Below are 20,002 nucleotides of genomic sequence, written 5' to 3' on the forward strand. Positions count from 1 at the left end.
TTGGTCCATTTAGTCGTTGAAAACATATTAAAGCATACATACACTCATGCAACCGCCCCGTTTGATGAACTATTTTATTCCACGTTGCGGCTGTCCGTGTAAACATGAAGCAACATATACTGAATGAAATTGCCTTCCCTGGATCAATATAAGATATTGATATGAAAATAAATTCTGTTCCAGGAATAAATTCATTGTTTACAAATACAGGTTTACCAATGTAGGTATGATCATTCCATCCCAGGGGCGTTCGGGAGCCTAGTGGTTAAAGCGTTCGCTCGTCACGCCGAAGACCTGGGTTCGATTCCCGACATGGGTACAATGTGTGAAGCCCATTTCTGGTGTCCCCCGCCGTGATATTGCTGGAATATTGCTAAAAGCGGCGTAAAACCATACTCACTCACTCATTCAATCCCAAAATCCAGGATATGGGACCTACTGAAATAATGAAGCGCACGTAAAATATCAGCTAGATACACGATTATTCCACAAATTCTGTCACCATCCTCTGCAACCACAAGATACCACAGCCCCCGTGTCTGCTATCAGATAATGGAGTGAAAAGGGTTCAGTGTGAATCCATTCGAGTGGGGATGGCACATGATAGATGGGCGTTGCTTACAATACAGTCAGATCAGCCAGCAGCACCTCCAGCACTTCGTGATATTATCTGCTGTAATTTCAACAACAAAAAGATGCACTTGCCGGAAATATGGTCTCACTTGCCGTGCTGTGTGCGCGGAATACCATGGTACGAGCTGTACCAATAAACAGTTACCAGACTTCTCAAGGGAGTCTCAAACCTGTTGAGACTTTCGAGGTGCATGTATATAATGACCCCTGCAACAGCAAGCTACAGCATTCACCGTGACAATCTTTCCACTCCTCGTTGTGACCCGTGATGGTCCGGGTTAGAATACTCTCTTCAGCACAGCAAGCCATGCTTGTCGTAAGAGGCGACTAACGGGATGGGATGGTCTGGCTCGCTGACTTGGTTGATGCATGTCATCGTATCCAAATTGCTTAGATAGATGCTCATGATGTCAGTCTCTGGATTGTCTGGTCCAGACTTAAATATTTACAGACCGCCATCATATAGCTGGAATATTGCTGAGTGCGCAAATAAACTACAAGGGAGATAACTCATCGACTTCTTGTGAATCAACTGGTTTGGGGTAAATTCGCAGAGGATCTCATATAGGTCATACTTGTTTCCAACAAGTATTTACATGAATGAAAACGAAACTTATTGTAGCGTTTATTGTCATGTTAATAAGTAGATTCAGACAATAACAATCAACATTGATATCTAACTCGACAAAACTCGTCATTCAAGAGGTACATATTGATATGTGGTGGTTATATTAGGTTTATGCAAATAACTGAGTATTCTACATGTATCCTTGCGTCTGTTTACTCCAATGTAGAAGTTCAAATCACTGAAATATGTCATCAGAGACCAACAGTGTATTGATATTCTATGCCTAGCCATAAAACTCTTGGCGGCCATCTTGGATTTTTGGGCCACCAGGGGCCTCAGGTGACGGAGTTTCTTTCTTAAAGTGTTAAGTATACTTCAGTGAGTTAATGTGGCAAGTTATATGCATATAAGTCCTGGGACACTGTTTTAGAGTTAAAAGATTCAACCGTGTAAACACACATATAGGAAACTTGTCGGCCATCTTAAAATTGGCCATTTTCAAGTCTTGAATTTTTGCAGATTTGTCAATAGTTGGAAACGTTCAGTAGTTGTGAATATCTGTTTAGAAACATAATATGGCTATTTCGCAATACAACACATGCTTTTTACATCAAAACATTGAACCTTTTCTGACATATGGACAATATATTGATTATAGGTGACCAGATTGGATTATGCAAATTAGACATATTTCCCAAACTGGGATTGCTTGGGACTTGAAATGCTTTGTGGTGAAATATATTCTTTTGCAATTTGTTCCCAGTTGAGTGGAAAATGGCCTAGATTGCCTGGGCTAATAGGGTTAGTGCAAATATCACAAGATAGGTCCCATGTCTTTACAAACTCCCCCCGATTTAATGTTGTACACGTAAATATAAATTGTCAATGCAACAGAATAACCAACCTTGTCGGAAATTGCCCAAAGCTTGTTCAAAATGGATCTAATATAAAACACAAAATAAAAAAGGCTACAGATCACCAGCAACCAAAATTAGGCCACCATCCTAGGGACCGTGGGGTCCAAACGGATTAAGACCAAGTTTTTTATAGTGTGCAGTGGGGGCTTTAGGGCCCCATTGTACTTTTTGGTGAAGAGCCAGAAAGATGGAAAATATATTTTGTTGAATAAATATTTCTTAATAAATGAGTGAGATTTCCTGTAGTGAGCGTCATCTCTGAGAGTTGACATGTATGCTGATAATCAAGAACCTCAAAACACGAGGGTGGAAAAACGGAAGTCATATTAGATCATATATATTATACTGATTAATTAGAAAAAGGTTACTGCCGAGACCATGAAGTGTTCTAACCAGTGAAACCATTTATAAATTAATGCCATAATGCTTCAGCTGAGTGAGTACTTCAGTTTGATTGACAGAAACATATATTCGGGTATATAGAGGCTTGTAGTCCACAGATATTAACCGGTAAAGTCGTCCCGTACTGTTGAGGCCGTCGGTCTCAAATCGGAGGCGACTTTTTCCATACACAGCCATCCTGAAGAAAATACATAGATTGAATATCGGAGTCAGTATACTGTGTCTTAGTGGGGTATCAATGTTAAACTGCGACATGGCATCTCAGTGTTTTAGCACTATAAAATCGGCATTTGTCCGGATAAGTACAAGCAGCCACACACATGTGCATGCACATCCCTTAAACCCCATTTCACTTCACGTCAGACATAATTTTTGTCACTGATGCGTCGAATTCGAAAATACATTTCTACCATAAAAGTTTTTCAAAGTTTTACTAAAGCGGTGCATGTTGTAATCCTGATCAAACAACTTTTGAACACGAGTTGTATGACCCTCTTCGAAATATTCGTAGAAAGAGCATGCTCGATTGTACCTCAACAGTTGTGAAACGTAGATACAAAAGGCTGGAGCAGCTGGAATACCGCTCGACATAACGTGACGGATGACCATCGGAAAGTTGAAATGATCCCTCTTGTCAAACAGTTTTGTGGGTAATTTTGTCACTCTGAACCTTTATGCATAGATATAAATGTGAAACAGATGACGCAGTTTCATTGATCTTTTATTTCTAGTTCAGTTGGGTAGACTAGTGAAATTGAATTGGCTATTTGACCACTATTGAGCGATATCAGATTCGATATATGTGAAACATCTTGGCCAAATCTCCTTGTTTTGATGTCAGAGGAGAAATACCGTTTTATATGCATAAAATAACAGATCAGCAAGGATGAGAGCACAATTGGTGCTCATGAGCCTTTTTGGCAAATGTATTTGGACGTGAAATCCACCATTTCACAATTGTTTTCTACGTAAACTTCAGATGACACGTGCTTTCATTTTTGACACACTGTCCTCAACGTCTGAAGAACCTCTGAAATGTAACTATATCTACGGTATCCACGTTTAGTGACAAATGCCCCATGGGCCGAGGAATGAAGTTTTCCATTATGTTCGTCGTGTGAGATTGCGATATACAAAGTTGAAAAACAAATGCTTTTACATATTTGAACTTCTTTTCTGAGATTGCAAAGCTCCAAGAAAATCCTTTCTTTTTTTGAGAATCCACAAGATTTTAATTCCACTTTTCTCAAATACTTTATGTGAGTATAAAGAACGGCCTTCCTTTGTTGTATTAAGGATTGTGATTAATCTTTTATTTGATTTGGTGGTACATTTGACGGACCCAGCAATATATCTCTCTTTGTACGGATTTATATAGCGCTTTGGAATCCAGTATAAATGAGGAATGGATGTCACCGGGTTATAGAGTCAAGAAAAAAATTAATAAAAGCGACAAAACCCTTTCCACAATCATAAGAAATATTGATTGTACGATTCCGGTTTTATCATGAGCATGTGTTTATTATATGTAGTGATGCATGGTTTTGGCATATTAACATGTGGCATTATTTGATGTAGTGATTTGCATTCACCAATCACCACTCTCTCTCTCTCTCTCTCACACACACACACACACACACACACACACACTTCTGCCCAGACGTTCATTCCCCTGACACGCGTGTGTGCAGCGCGTGTGTAACCTGCTGACCACGCGTGTGCCATGCGTGTAACAGGGGACCGGGTTTCATTTGAATTTGACAAATTGATCAAATCAATATAGAGAGAAAGCAGAACAATAAGATGTGAATCTTGAGTATATGAGCGGCCATTGACCTGTGTCCACCAGACAATAAACACAATTTCGACCCGTCTTTATTTGTGCTCAGTTGCTGGACTTTGTGACAAGCTGTCTAGGACAACTGAAAATATAGTGAAATATCTGCTACAAAGACATCGATCGAGGTAAAATCAGTGATTAATCAATCACTTTTACATCTTGTGAGATCGTTAGTGTCATTTCATGTCGGAAATTATGCCAGAAATTGGAGAAAGTGTTCTCACCGACTCGGAGGACTACATGCTGTCAGGCTTGTTACCCGGCCTGTCAGTGACAAGTTGTTCATCGTCAAAGACACCGATCAGAGAAATCTGCAGGAATGATGATTCTAAGAAAAGAAAGGAGGAGATAGAAGAAGTAAGATTAACAACGATAGAGGTGCAAGTTCACTCAAGCGAGGCGGGATCAAACGATGGACACAATGGCGACGGTCAAGGTACAAAGTACAACACAAGAGTCAGACAGGTGAGAATGTCGATCTGGTGCATACAGACAATGTGAGTAGAGACTCAACAGTCAACACATACATCAAAGTGCTGTTCAGTAGAATGTGAGAAAAGCCTCACAGGGGTGATGACAGCAATTGAATATCTCACAAGACATTTTGATAAAGGGTTAGACACAATGGAGGAGAGAATAATGTGTGAAATGCAGAACATTATAGACATAGAGATATGTAAAGTGAGGTTAGAGATAAGATAGGCGATGTGAACTCTGAGCTCAAACAAATGAAAGATGAACAAGACCAAAAACACGAAACAATGAAAAAGAGTATAGTCAATATACGCAGACAAAAAAGCTATGCTGCAGCTGCAAAAGAAGAAATTAGTGGGCTAAACATTGTGTTGAGAAATGTTCAAGATTCGAACAACGAGTGTGCTACCTCCAAATTGAATGTCATAATTAAAGATGGACTAAAGTTTGGAGACATTACAGCAGTCAATGCTGCTAGGAAATATTCGAATAACCCCCGATATCCTGGTGTAGAAATCGCCAAATGCAGATCCATCGACCACAGGAAGATCATCCATGGTGAAAAAATGAAACTAAAAGATAGCAGAAACTTTAGGGAGGTTTATATTCAAAATGATAAACCCCTACAGCAGAGAAAATTGGAGAACAACATGAAGTTGCTTGTTGAAACAGTGGGTGATGGTCAGCTAAACTGTCAGGAAGCAGACTGCAGTGGGTACATCGAGGGAGGGAGGACTGGTCAAGTCCCGGGAAAGAGGCGACAACAGGTTGGAGAGAGACACGCGACACAACCAGAATGATTCGCGTTCACGTGGTCGTGTTTACATACACGTGTCACGTGAATGGAGCCAGCCAACCGACACAGAAGCGAGAAGTCACAGCCGGCGATCCAATCTGCGAAACTTCTAGGTTCGATGTGGGTTTGGGAATACGTGTGGTTTTTCAAAAGACACTAATTCTGATAATTATTTATTACGCTCACAGTTTTTATCCAATCTAACCTAGACATTGTAGGTGCTGCAGAGACGCATTTAATTGGTGATAATGCACTGAATGTTGATGGATATATATGGTACGGACACAACCGAAAAAATAGACATGCAAAAGCCAAGTGTGGTTCAAGGGCGTTGGTTTTTTCAGCAAACGTGAATTTTATGATTGTTTTAGTGTTATTTTTTTATATTCCTCATACGAAAGTATATTGTGGATGGAGTTGACAAATAAGGATAATCATGATATTGTTATTACAATTTGTGTATGTTATTTGCCACCTGAATATTCATCAAGACAAATAGATGTTGTTGAGTTTTTTATACACTTTAATGCAGGTTATTAAATATCAACGGCCTGAGATGACATGTATTTGTGGAGATATTAATAATCAATGTTGAGGGCTGTTAGACTGTGTGGAAGGAGTTGATATTTTGCCTAACCGGGAAACAATTGACAGTACTGTTAATAATTGCGGCCATCTCCTAATTGACTTTTAAATTAACATTAATTATTGTATTGTGAATGGAAGATGTGACTCAAGGGACGACTTTGCTTATATAGCATCTAGGGGTGCCTCTGTGGTACTACTGCATATGTCCGCATGAGAAACTGAACAAAATAATTTACTTTAATGTGTTAAGGCCAACTGAAATAGGTAACGTTGTGGCAGCCAGGGTGCGGTAGATCAAGCTGTTCTTAAAGTTGATCCTTCGGTGTTAAACTGTACTCTTGATATTAATGTGCCGGTGAAGAAACCAGAATATCGCAACTGTGTATCTGAGAGTAAAATAAGTTGCGACACATCAAATATTCCACAAACTTTCATGTCATCAGAAGAATGCAGCGAGACCCTTAACCACATCATAGACACCTTCACGAGGCAAGAGAGTTAACTGACAACAAAAGTCCAGTTTCAACCCTTGCCGAACTAGGCTAGAATTCCCGGGCTCGATCCTAGCGCCACCATTGGCTATTACGAGCTATGTCCCTTCTGTGCCAATCAGATTCCACCTCTCGTTTCACTTCCATTTGCAAAATGGCGGCGCCCAGTCAAGACGATCTGATTGATAATCAAGATCTATGTTGTGATAAATAGGGTGTTACACTGCAAAGTGCATCAAATCACGCGAGCATCTTGATACAAAACATGAAAAGATTTGGAAAATATTTGTTGACAACGAGTTGGCGGTGGGCATGCTTTGTAAATCCTGCAATCTACCGAAATTTGCACGACGATTTACGAACCGGATTTCGATTTCGTTGCGCGATTGTGATTGGACTATGCATAGACTCGTTAGTCCAGTCAAAATTTCATAAAACCAGCCTCTCTCGGCAAGAGTGAAAACTGGACGTTGATGAGTTAACTCTCTCGCCTCGGGAAGATGCATCATAGATGGACTTGGGAATTCTAAGAAGGATCAAGGCGACTTTAAAGACTTTGATATGTATGTTAAATAGGAAATGATGAGAGTACTACCAACTAAGCGTTTGTCTAATTCAAAACAGAGCAATAAGAAGCGATGCAACCGTAAACCCTGGTGGACAGAAGAGTTATCTTCCCTGTGGAACGCAATGTGTTCAGCAGAAAGGGCGTGGTGTCGGTGCAAGGGTCCTCAGAAGGCAAATCACAAAGCAGCGTATGTAAGTGCTAGAACCATTCGATAAGAAGGTGCAGCGAGTAGATGAAGTGCAGCGAGTGATATCAAGTGCGAAACGTGGTAAATCACATGGAATTGACGACATTCCATCTACAGTTCTTAAAAATAAAAACTGTTTACGTTTTTTCCATGAATTATTTAACGCATGTTTCTGTAAGGGCGTAGTCCCTTTAATATGGTGTAAAGGCATCATCTCACCTATCCCGAAGAGTTCGATCGGAGACCCAGGTTACCCCTTGGCATAGCGCGGCATCACCCTAGCCAGCGCATGCTATAAGATACACTGTGGAGTATTGAACAATAGACTGACATCATATGTTGTGGAAACGAATGATCCCCTGCACGACAGCCAGAACGGTTTTAGACTGGGTCGATCAACTACAGAACACATATATAGACTCACCTCTATAGTCAAAACAAGGAAAAGTCAAAGAAAACCAACGTTTGCTGCTTTCATCGACTTCGGAAAAGCCTACGATTTTATAGATAGAAGCATTTTATGGGATACGTTGTTGTCATATTCTGATGTTAAACTCATCACTCATACTAAACCCCATACACTCTACCTGGCCATCTCATACACAAATTTACTCAGATGGATTACAAGACAAAAACAATAAAACAGGGCTAGGTATCCATTAAGACCATACTTACTGCCCTACATTCAGTAAAACCACTAAAGGAAACAACTTTTTAATCATTTCAGACTCATTAGGCTCATTAAAACAAATTCAAAACAAGTATTCAAAATCCCGCCCTGACCTAATCAATAATATCATACATCTTATAGAAGAATTGAAACAAACTAATAAATCTATAAGTCTGTTATGGATAATCAAACATACCTGGAAACCACATAGCAGACACAGCAGGAAAAATAACAACCACACATCACTATTACCATCATATTATTCAAAATTCCAACTCTACGTGGCTTAAAACCTAATTTTATAAACAAGTCTATATATAAATGCCACAATTACAACATTTCGACATTTTTTTAAACAAATCATATCCCGAATAATAAGTGGCCACACAAATGTTAATTATAACTTATATAAACAGAACCGGCAACTGGTAACTGTGTATACACTGCAATAGCCACAAGACCTTTATCATGTTTTTAATCACTGTCCTTTATATAGCACCCTTCACTCCAAAATTTACCTCTCTACCCCTTCTCACGAAATATCCAGCGCGAACTGTCTTCTACGACGCCCGCGCGCTAAACTTTACTTAACCATACCACTAAATCAGAACGCCGTTCAACCAGCCAGCTCTTACGGTCAAGGACACCAAAATTCGGTCTTTACTCCACTCACACGGCTAACGCGCTACACAGATATCTCACCCCCCACCCCAGCCGGTATAGACTTACGCTAGGCGCTTATTCCCTTTTTCTTCCTTCATTTGGCCTCTATATCTAACTGCAGCCTAACTGCTTTCATTTTATCACCGATTATGCTATAATTTTCTCCTGAAGCCAAGAGATGCAATAGCGAAGGCCAAACTAACTCTATTTCTGAGAGATGGACAGCTTCTCGAACCTATATAAACAGAGCAGCCAAAGATAAAAATGAAATTATATCATTATACGAAAATCGAAACATATCGAAACATATCGAAACATAACGAAATTGCTAAGGCAGAAGGCGCCCTCTTAAACACTTAAGACAACAACAACAAACATACACATACTTCATCTAATCTAAACCAAACACATTGCTTTAAGTGAATGGCAATGGTAAAAATGATTGAAATTGACGATTCTTCCCACTTTTAAATACTGTTCATGTAAACCTCTAAAATCAAACCTTTTGCAGTCCAAAGCGGCGTTTATATTACTCAGTAGTTTTACATGGGCACACGTCCTACTTTGAACTGTCGTACAGAGCCACTTGATATGATGTAGACTGGGAAATAGGTCCTAACTGGGTAGCCCTTTGTGGACCCTCTTGTATTTGTCCATAGGCTCTAAGTGGGTCTTGAGAGGGCATGTATGTATAGCCTATATGGGACATAGATGGGTTGTGTCTGTGAATGTGTTTTTCCATATATGCTTATCATTTGCAACCCTTTAGTGGCATCACTACATATTCACATATACTCACATGTATGTAAAATTTGAGGCATATATTCCACATCTCATGTTTATACGTGCTATATCTCTATAACCCATTCTATTAATACTGCGTAGGTCTCTTTTAAATTATATATCATATGTAACTCTTTTTCGAACAAATATTATGATTAAAATTCAACATTTCAATACTGAGTAATATTTTCTCTTTTCTAATTAAAACGGTCTACTTACAACGGACATCTAATTTTTACCATCGGTTTGGTGAACAATAGTTGAATTGTTACTTTGTTGTGTTTTGTCGCTGTGTATACATCAGGCTGCACTTCGTAACGTTATGTCAGGACAGGCCGACTATCAACAACGTCTGACTGTGGCCGTGACGTTTCATGGCCTAGGATTTGAATAGCTTCCCTTTAATAAAGGGCAGTTACTCTATCGGACAGATCACGTAATAACATAAGACGCAATAAATAATGATGCGCGCATTCCAGGAAAACTTGCAATGTTTCGGTAATGTTTGTGAAAGATGGAAAGAGATTGTCGAGATTGCACACAATTGAAGGTGAGGTGAGGTGAAATGGGGTTTAACGTCGCGTCTAAGATTATTGCACTTACATAGCGACGTGCATGCATGGTGTGTGTGTGTGTGTGTGTGTGTGTGTGTGTGTGTGGCTGCCTGCCTGTACTAGTCCGGACTAATGAAGATTTATGGTGCTAGCACACTGAGATGCCATGCCTCAGTTTAACATGAATACCCCACTCAGACACAGTATACTGTCTCCGAGCCGATCAGTCCTTGTTTTATCCCCTTAATGCCTAGCGCCACACAGGGTAACAACAAGTACCATCTTTTAACGTCTTTTGGTATGACGCGACCGGGGATCGAACCCCGTATCTTCCGCTCTCCGGACGAACGCTCTACCTCTAGACCACGGAGGCGGTTAACAGAATTGAAGAATGACATTATATGTTAAAGAGGTTATCACGTTTGTGTGTTTGCGGGTGGTAAATATCCTGTATTATGAATAAACCCTTTGTATTTAGCTCGCCAAGGCTCGCTAAACACAATGTTTATTCCTAATACAGGATGTTACAATCTCCAAACACACTCGCGTGATAATCTCTATATATTTATTGATATTGCATAATCGATTTTTAGAATCAGCAAGATATAGAGAATCTTACCTGAGTGTCTTTTGGCATCAAATACATGAACACGAGTTGATAAAAGAGGAAAAACTCCGAGGCTTGCGAGGCGTGACGGACGGATTGCACACGGGTTGCTTCACGCGTGTAAGGGGGATGAACTTCCAGGCAGTGGTATATATATATACTGAACCGCAAAAGAAACGTCTCCATGGATAGATATATGAGAAACCTTATTTGTCCAAACGCTGTAAACATACAAAACCTATCATTAAGGTCGAAATTAAAGTGTCAAACGTACTTAAAGTGAAACACAACACTTGTCTCTGAGAAAATGGCATGACAAGTCAGTATCTCGTGTGTCCGCCATGTGCATTGATGACTGCCGTGCAACGTCGATACATGGAATGGATGAGGCCATGGGCACTTGAGCCCACACTCTGAGGAACGCCTGTCGCAGTTCAGCTGCAGTTGTCTGCCTTGGTCGGACGTCATTCAGCCGTTTTTTTAATCTCGCCCCACAGATGCTCAATGGGATTTAAATCGGGACTGAGGGGAGTCCACTGCATGGTTCTGATGCCATTCTGCTGGAGGAAGTCTCTTGTTGCTCTCTCAGTTTGGGCACGGGCGTTTTCATGCTGAAACTCGTGGTTGCGGCGACGTGCCAAATTAGGTATGGCGTGTGGTCTCAAAACTTGATCAATGTACCGAGCTGCTGTGACACCATTGCCTCTCCCTGAACCAATGTGCAAGACCAATTCCACCCCACGTCATGATGCTCGGACCACCCCACGAGTCTCTCTCAACAACACAAGCATCCGAATAACGTTTCCCACGGCGTCGCCAGACTCTCTGCCATCTGCTGTTGAGATACAGTAAGGGCTCTCGTCTGAGAAGAAGACTTTTCTCAACTGCTGGTGGCGCCAATGCTGGTGCTGTGTTGCCCACTGAAGACGGTCCCGGCGATGACGTGGTGTCAGAATGGGTCCTCAGTGTGGCCTGTGACAGTGGAGGTGTCTGCTCGTCAATCGTCGTCGCACGGTGTCCGCACCAATGTGTCGCTGGTGTGTCCCCATGGTCTGTCGAGTAGTTTCCGCGGCAGTAACAAAGCGATCTTGAAGATGCTGTCGCACAGTCAGACGATCCTGACGTCGGGTGGTGACCCTTGATCTTCCACTACGTGGTCGGTCATCTGTAGCGTTGGTGGCATGGTACCGTTGTTGGAGCCTGTATATGGTCCTTACGTGGACTTGCCGGGCGGTTTGTCCAGCTTGCAATCGCCCAAGGGCTTGGTGTCGCTGATTTCTTGTCAATCTTGGTATGTGGTGGCAATTCAATAAGGAATGAATGTTATCCGATCTGGGTGGATTTTTATAGGGCAAGAAATGGGGGAACGCATGTGCATTTCAATTTGCACGGAACTCACGTGCATCGGGTTACCATGGCCGTTGCCGTGATGCGTTTGGGCTATCGGTTTTATTGTCATCTGCTTTGTTTTTTATCGTCAAATTTCATTTTTCCCGGAGAGGTAATGTTAAACTTTAGAAACTTTGACTAAAAATACTCAGAAATTTAAAAGACTTTTCATGCAATGTTACTTTGGGTGACGTTTCTTTTGCGGTCTGTTCATTATTACATGCTGATTGTATTGCACCATATAAATGTTCTGAAAGTGGAGAGCATAATTCTACTTACTCTTCCTTTGTATGGTGCGGGTCTTTCTTATGCGTCAAAGCAGTGTAACGAGGATATCTGCTGAATTCATATGGCATTTTTTTCTTCAGCAATCTGAAAATGATTGTATATCGATATGAAATAAGTATGCAAGTGGTATGATTATGATTTACTTACTGAATTTGCCCTTTGTGAACGACTGGGGCATATAACTGGTGCCATTAGCACCTGTCGCGTTTGACGTCACTGATATAATTGCAAGATATGTAAAATGATTAACTTCACAAATGCCATGAACAATGCAAACTGATACTTACACAAAGCACCATGTGTTGAATGCATTCTATATGAGCTAGATGTATGTGGTAAAATACATCGTAACGATTCGTTCTATCCTTGTTATACTATTTGTATGAAACTGCATGGTTCTCATCCTCTTCCAGCAATGATACTGTCACAGTACGAGTGGACATTATGGTACTATGGGTCTGTCTTTGCTTATATGTATGGGTCTACCTACGTCATCTTACCGCAACGTCGAACCGACATTACTGTTACAATTGAACCGTGGTTATTTCAGTTATTGAGTTTGATATCTAATCGGGTGATCTATATTCGAAATGTATATACATATATGTATGTTCTTTTAAAAAAATTTTAGACTTGGGCAACCACGTGCAATCCTATCACCTTGGCATAAAAGAACACTGGTTACAGATGTTAAAAACGTGTACCTACATGTATGTCATGTCAAATCCATCTGTTGCACGTGGCGCATCTACTTGGGAATATGTCAATAATATCAGGTTTCGAGTTGAAAAGACACACGTTATTACACAAGAGAAAGGAAACGTCCTACCTATTCAAATTATCTCTCTAATCAAAGTCTTAAAACCATCGAGTCAATTCTATATTGTTTACATTAAACTCATCGAAATTGTTTGTCAACTGATCGAAAGATGCAACCACGATCAGATTACCGCTACTGACGCCATGAAACGAACCTTAGTTGTCAGAGAATGGATCTATATATCATAAATGTCATACGTTGACTCGTAACGAGTCATATTATTTGTAGTTTGACTATCATACGTCAACATATTCGCGATCGAAATTGCAAGACCGTCTGATCTTCAACGGTGACACGTCCAAGTGCTACAGACATATAATAAAAGCTTCAAATGAAATAACAATATAATGGAATATGTTATTCCTGGTCAAATATTAATTACAAATACTTTGTCAATCATTGTATCATTCTTTTAAGTTATGTTATTGGATTTATTTAGATTGGGACAAAATGTATGCAGAGCTGATGGATATTTTTCAGGCTTAGTTTCAGAGGCAAATACACACAGGGATGGTAATCTCTGCATGTAAAACAATGTCTAGAATAACCAGAGCTACAACTGAAATGATCAATTAATAAGTCAATTGATGTTTTATGGCAAACGATATTACCCGAACTACATTCCATATTGGGAATAGCGCGCTGAGCAAATGCATGATGTAACCATTTCAAATCATACGTAATCGAAACATTTCGAAAGGAATTTAAAAAACGAACGATTTTGTATGAATGAGTGATGTAGTGTAAACAAAGAAGGGGTACATAGGTGGTGATGTTGAAATTAAATTGTGATATGTCTGTCAACGTAAACATGGTGGCTCAGGTAAGAAAAGTACAGTTAGAGCCATACAGATCCCTAACTGCAAGTATTATGCTCCATTTTTATTAAATTATGCGTGAACTGCCAGTCACTGTTTGAAAAGCCTTACCTGTGAAACAGGTCATCATCTTCACCTCCCCACATGAAGAACAAGTTAGAGTAACCATTGATGGTGGAGAAAAATGTCTCGTTGAAGGTGATCACTCCACCAAAGTGATACTTGTAAAATATCCTGGAAATAAGTGTGTGAGTTATGTTTAACGCAGCTATTATTTCAGTTGTATGACAGTTTGTCAGCATATTGTTGGAGTGAGTGATATGACTTGGACACCTTAAATTGGATTCAAACATTATACCCATGTGGGAAATCGAACACATCGGTCTTAGTCTACCCCAACACATCAAGTAAGATACAAGAACATTTTTCTTTATGAACATTTGACATGTCCTTCCCGGTCAGGCACAAACTATATAGCTCCCGTCACATACTGAAATGAAAGTTTTAATTAAATGCACCAGACACACGAATTAATCACTTAAAGTCGACGAACGCATTATTACTATCAGCTCTCATCTTGGTGCGTTATCAGATAATGGGATTAATGCTATTAACAAACCTTAAATAGGAATTCGATAAATATGTGCAATCCATCATTCAGAAAACTGGAATTGGAACACCTTTGTTTACTCCTACCCTGAAAACCATGCACCACCAGAACTATTTTGAATTTAACAATCTGTAGAGAGGATGGCAAAGGGTTGAGTCTACCTGTATTTCAGTATGTCGAGTCTTTGAGAGTGATGTAAAGCCCTCGCACCACACCAGTAGGTATTCCTCTCACTCTCAGGCACCAAGTCGACATCTTGGAAGGTGAAACAGTCAAAATGACAAAGAGCTTGGGCTTCAACGTAACCAATGTTTTTAATCAATCCTCTGTTAAACGGTGTACCATTTTCCTGAAAAAGAAATATATATTTATCATATAATGGGTAGGTTTCTCGGCAGGATAAAGCCAACAGATAGAAACGATATCCGTTGGGGTCATAGGCGGATAGAGATGCAAATATCAAAGGTCAAGTAGGGACTACTTTCAGTGTTTCAGTCGTCCTTGTCATTCGGCGATCCAATAAGAATTAACCATCGGGAATCTGGAGAAACTACTGGGATAATTGCTATCATTATCAAAAGAACAGTCTAATATACTCAAAATCCGTGTCTAACTGTGACGTAGCTAAGGCATTTTACAAGTTTGGGCAACTTTGGAGATATAAATTTCGAAACAAGTTTGAGAGGGCACCAGGCCTAGCCAAGCGGGATCAGTAGCCATATCTGTGCTTGCAGACCTCTGCGGCTTGGAACCTGTCCACAAATTAAATAGTAGGATTTGGCCAAAATATGTTCGAATTGCTACCTTTTTCGTTTTGTCGCTGTGTGTACATCTGACTGCACTTCGTAACGTTATGTCAGGACAGGCCGACTGTCAACAACGTCTGACCGTAGCCGTGACGTCTCATAGACAAGGGTTAGAGTAGCTTCCCTTTGACAAAGGGCAGTTAGTTTATCGGACAGGGCCAAGGCTCGCTTAATAGAATCCATATTCCTAATACAGGATATTTACCATCTCCAAACACACTCGTGTGATATTCTATATATTCTTTGTTTTCTTGTTTTTTCAATCAAGTGAATGAAATGAGCGTCAATTTAATTTACGCAATTGTTATACCATGACACGCATCAACCCGATAAGTTGCTAGGGTTGCTGAAGTACATTTCTAACCGGGATCTTCACGCCATTGGTAATTTATTATGATTCGTCTGTTCCTTTTCATTGAAAGTCAGTCTTGAATGTGCAAGGTGTATATTTAGATTGAATGTATTTCCTTCTTCACCATGTTACTTCACAACCACACACATTGACAACAAAAAGATCAGGGTCATCCAGCCTAATCCCCTGACACCCTTGTAATCTCATAATGTTAAAAAACCCGGAAAAGTGAGACGGGTGAGTGGGTGAGTAGGATTAACCATGCATTTGAACATTATTTCAGTTGTATGACAGTGTGTTCGCTAGCTGTTGTTAGAAGCCCGACGTGACCCAGGTGGATATTCAGAACATTTGCTGAACCTACGGGTATCGTCAGAGAAAGATGTGGACTGTACAAATGGGGTCACTATATGGCTGAAATACTGCCAATGAGACTTTAAATGTCAACTCACTCACTTTCGCAATTGTGTTGTCCACACAACGGTGAGACTGTCTACTACTAAGCTGTGAGGTGTACTGTCAACACACCTGCTCCACTACAAAGATGGCATATTCCGCCTGTTGTTTCTGGAGCACTCTGTGGAGGTTGTTGAGGAGGATCTTCAGGTTCACCTCTCTGTCTCTGTAGGGAACTATTATGGCAAGTCGCTGTGGAGAGGCACATCCAAGCGGGTGGTGGTATCCCCCGGGGAGAAGTGTCTTGGACGCATTCAAGGTCGCCTCAAGATCAAGCCATGGTAGCGATTCGTTTAGTATTCGTCGTTTCTCACCTGAAGAATAGTACCGATACAATTACTGATATACATATATGCCTAGGAAATGATTATTTTCAAAGATGTCTTATTACACACATATATTCATGGACGCATGCAAGGTCGTCTCGGGGTCACGGGCGGCCCAGTCGTCTAAGGACAGCCTTCAGGGATATAACCCGGCTGTTCGAAGTAGAAGCCAGACCAGACAACATGCAATATGATAAATTTATTTAACGTGCTAACGTGTCCAAAATGCAATCGTTTAATTGAAAATATAGTAACATAAGTGCGCGAACGTATATTTAACATTTCTATCATGCTATTCATGGAGTGGCAGCACCGAGAAAATAAATTTAAACACGTACATGTAGGACCGAAAATACATTTTGAAAACGTAAATCAGCTGTATTCTTTATTACTTTGTGACTTCATGGCACTGTCATTCAGATCGAGCTTTGCTATAGTATGTTAAGCAGCAGTGGGAATCAAAAGCCTCGCTTCGTGAAAACACATCTACTTTCAGATCAATGCAAACTGTTTGAAAGACATCTTAAACATAAAGAACAATATCAGCAGTTTTCTCGAGAGGCGCCTCTATAAAATGTAGATGTGATGTTCCTTCAATTCTTGGTCAAAACTGGTCCCGATGCAATTTCAAGTGCCGACTATACATGGGTCGTGCACATGGCGTAACCAACTGACTCGCTATTTATTGGCGACATGATCGTGGACGTGGACACACTGTTGTCATGTGATCATCCGTCATCAACCTGATCCAATCGAATTGGCGTTCCAGAAACGGCACTTAAGATATTCTCGCACATACGTAGAAAAAACCCTCGACAAAACATCTTCCTTAATCATTCGACAGTTCTGCTAAAAGCAGAGTCCATTGTGCGATTCAGACTATATCATATTCATGTGTTTCTGAATCACTATCAATTAGCGATAATACCAATGTTCGCAAAAAGGTGAGCGTATCCTACCTCACAAGAAATTATCTTAAGCTCGATACATTGTTTGTGTGTTCCCTAACGCCGCATTCAGCAATATTCCAGCTAACTCGATATATAGGCCAGGCGAATGCGACAAAACATAACTGGTGATGTAGAACTAAACACACATAAAAGGGTAAAAAGAAAAGGTTCAATGTCCATATATTCCTGCGAAACACTTTTATGGACCATCAAAGCCTTTCTCCTCTGATATTATATCATGTGACACACCTCAAACCTCTGACATGTTCATAAGGTATGGTGTGTATTACTATTCCAGTTACACGGATAAACACTTTTACCGATAGGCACATATCGGTAAATGTAAACGGCGACCATGCTTGTCGTAACTAAGGGGATCAGATGGTCAGGATCGATGTATGTCATCGTATGTAAGCTGCGTGGATCGATGATCATGAAGTCAATCACCGGATTGTTTGGTCCAGACTCGATTATTTACAGACCCCCGTCATTTCGCTGGAATATTGCTGAGTGCGGCGTTAATCAACACACAGCAAACAAACAAGCAAAACATATCCGCAAAGCGGAGATACCTCAGCCAGCATCTATTCGGTACGTCTCGCATGGTCATTTGTAAGGCAAACGCCTGCGTTAGTATATTACCAAATACTTGCTATTGTATTGAATAAGTTAATGCTATTTGACATTATAATTTGAAATTAATAATATAGCGCAGTCAGTTAACTCACAGTGGCATCTAAACATACTGGTAATCGAATTTGGTCGTGCCAAAAGAGGATTTTAAAGATCCAATGTGTGATGAAAATGGTAGTCCTTTAAGCTTTTTGACATATGGGGTCTAAAAAGAACTTAGCTGTGAAAACGGTTCAAAAATATTCTTTTGTCAAGCGAATCCTACTTCACAGTTATTTCACTCAACACTTTTGCGAGGTAAAATATGACGATTACAGCTTATTTCTTACTTGAACATTTTAACTGCTCCCGAAAACAAGTAATTGATAGCAAGAGCAACACCCAGTACGGTCGGAGCATAATGATAAAGAGTCAGCAAGAATATGAATTGTAACCACCCGATTCTGATATCGGCTCTTACAAGCATGGGGTACCGATTACGACAGGGTTCCCGACAGGGTGTTGAGCATCGTAATATGTAATTATTTTAGTTTCATAAATAACATTGCACCTCGGAAAAGGAATTAAGAAAGAAACAAAAAGCCAACTCACTGAGGTTGTTCTGCTGACATGGAACAAGACTTGGTGAATGTACAGGGAAAACACATGACTGCCCAGTTTCTCTTCTCAGTTCTTTCGGTGAAACATTTTCTTCCTTTACAGCAAGGTTGAAGAGTGCTTGTTTGTGTATCCGGGTCTTGTGATTGACAATTGGATGGGACGTCAAACATGCATATAACAGTACGCTCACGAAAGTCACCTCCAAGATAAAGAGACATACGATATCTCTGTTCATTGACATATTAATAATCTTCTTTGGCCAGTAAGTTCCAACCGCCCAACTTGCTTAAAGGTATGCTCAAACTGCGTGAGAACAGATGTTGTTTACAATTGATCCATTTCTATCGATTGTCTGTTATTCAACCCATTGTTGCAGGCATTCTCTTGACACAGTCAGCTCGTCAGTATCGATATGCCGAGTAAGCTTATGGTATGGCGCTATAAGCCAACGTCCATCGCCTGTTTTCGAATTCTTCTAGGAAGCGGGTGAAGGAATAAACCTACAACTGCACAATGTTCAGCACTACCGTGAACTCAGATATGTTCATGGGACTTAATCCACATTCGTATTGTTTTGTGGTGTCTATTGGGTAGGGTTTCATGTCTTGCACTAACCACAAGGTCTCGGAAACAGTAGCTGTGGTAAATGAGTAGCAATACAATCGAATTAAAATGTCACAATTTTAGTCCAGCCATATGAATACCTTATCGTGTGCATTGTGACGTATACGGCAACTAAAGACACCATTACGAACATATTGTGCCGAAAAGTTAACATTATTTGGTATCTTTATCGCACATGTCAGAATGAATGAAGACCTGACACTTACAACCTGTATAAACGACGGGACCAGTACAAATCTTTCCAATACAACGCTTTAATGTAAACATAAACGTGAACAATGGAATATATAACCGCTAATTGTGAAACGTTTATAAAAAGTATTATAGCTAAAAGGGATAGCACAATCATAAAAATGCCCGCATGTTCAAAATCTGCGGGCCAATGTAACTTGATAACAGTCCGCTTTCCCCTTACGACGGGCTGCTGCCTATTCTATTGCTATGTGACGTCATTGATGTCACGTTTTTTGTTTGTGACGTCATCATTTATTATGTTCTATGATGTTGCTATTTGTAAATCGGTTACCTCCGTTGTAAGCTATTTTGCTCTATAATTTTTATTAATAAAGTCACGTTAAAGTCATGAACG

At 40.3% G+C, this 20,002-nt stretch overlaps 1 protein-coding gene across 2 annotated transcripts; it reads right to left on the minus strand.

Annotated features, from left to right (window-relative positions):
- Positions 1-2,283: 2,283 nt before the first annotated feature.
- LOC124140903 (beta-1,4-N-acetylgalactosaminyltransferase bre-4-like) lies at positions 2,284-19,286 on the minus strand. Of its 2 annotated transcripts, none has more exons than XM_046508723.2 (6): positions 18,781-19,286; positions 16,353-16,594; positions 14,828-15,015; positions 14,168-14,290; positions 12,410-12,502; positions 2,284-2,698 (listed from the first exon to the last, which is right to left on the minus strand). In XM_046508723.2, the coding sequence occupies exons 1-6, from the start codon at positions 19,028-19,030 to the stop codon at positions 2,524-2,526; spliced, it is 1,071 nt and encodes a 356-aa protein (XP_046364679.1). In that variant the 5' UTR covers positions 19,031-19,286; the 3' UTR covers positions 2,284-2,523. The 2 variants fall into 2 exon arrangements, with proteins under 2 accessions (XP_046364679.1, XP_046364680.1); XM_046508724.2 differs by lacking the exon at positions 2,284-2,698 and adding an exon at positions 4,608-4,688.
- Between the last annotated feature and the right edge of the window lie 716 nt (positions 19,287-20,002).

Source organism: Haliotis rufescens, unplaced genomic scaffold (genome assembly GCF_023055435.1).
Source record: "Haliotis rufescens isolate VD_foot unplaced genomic scaffold, xgHalRufe1.0.p SCAF_3, whole genome shotgun sequence".
NCBI classification, from domain to species: Eukaryota; Metazoa; Mollusca; class Gastropoda; order Lepetellida; family Haliotidae; genus Haliotis; species Haliotis rufescens.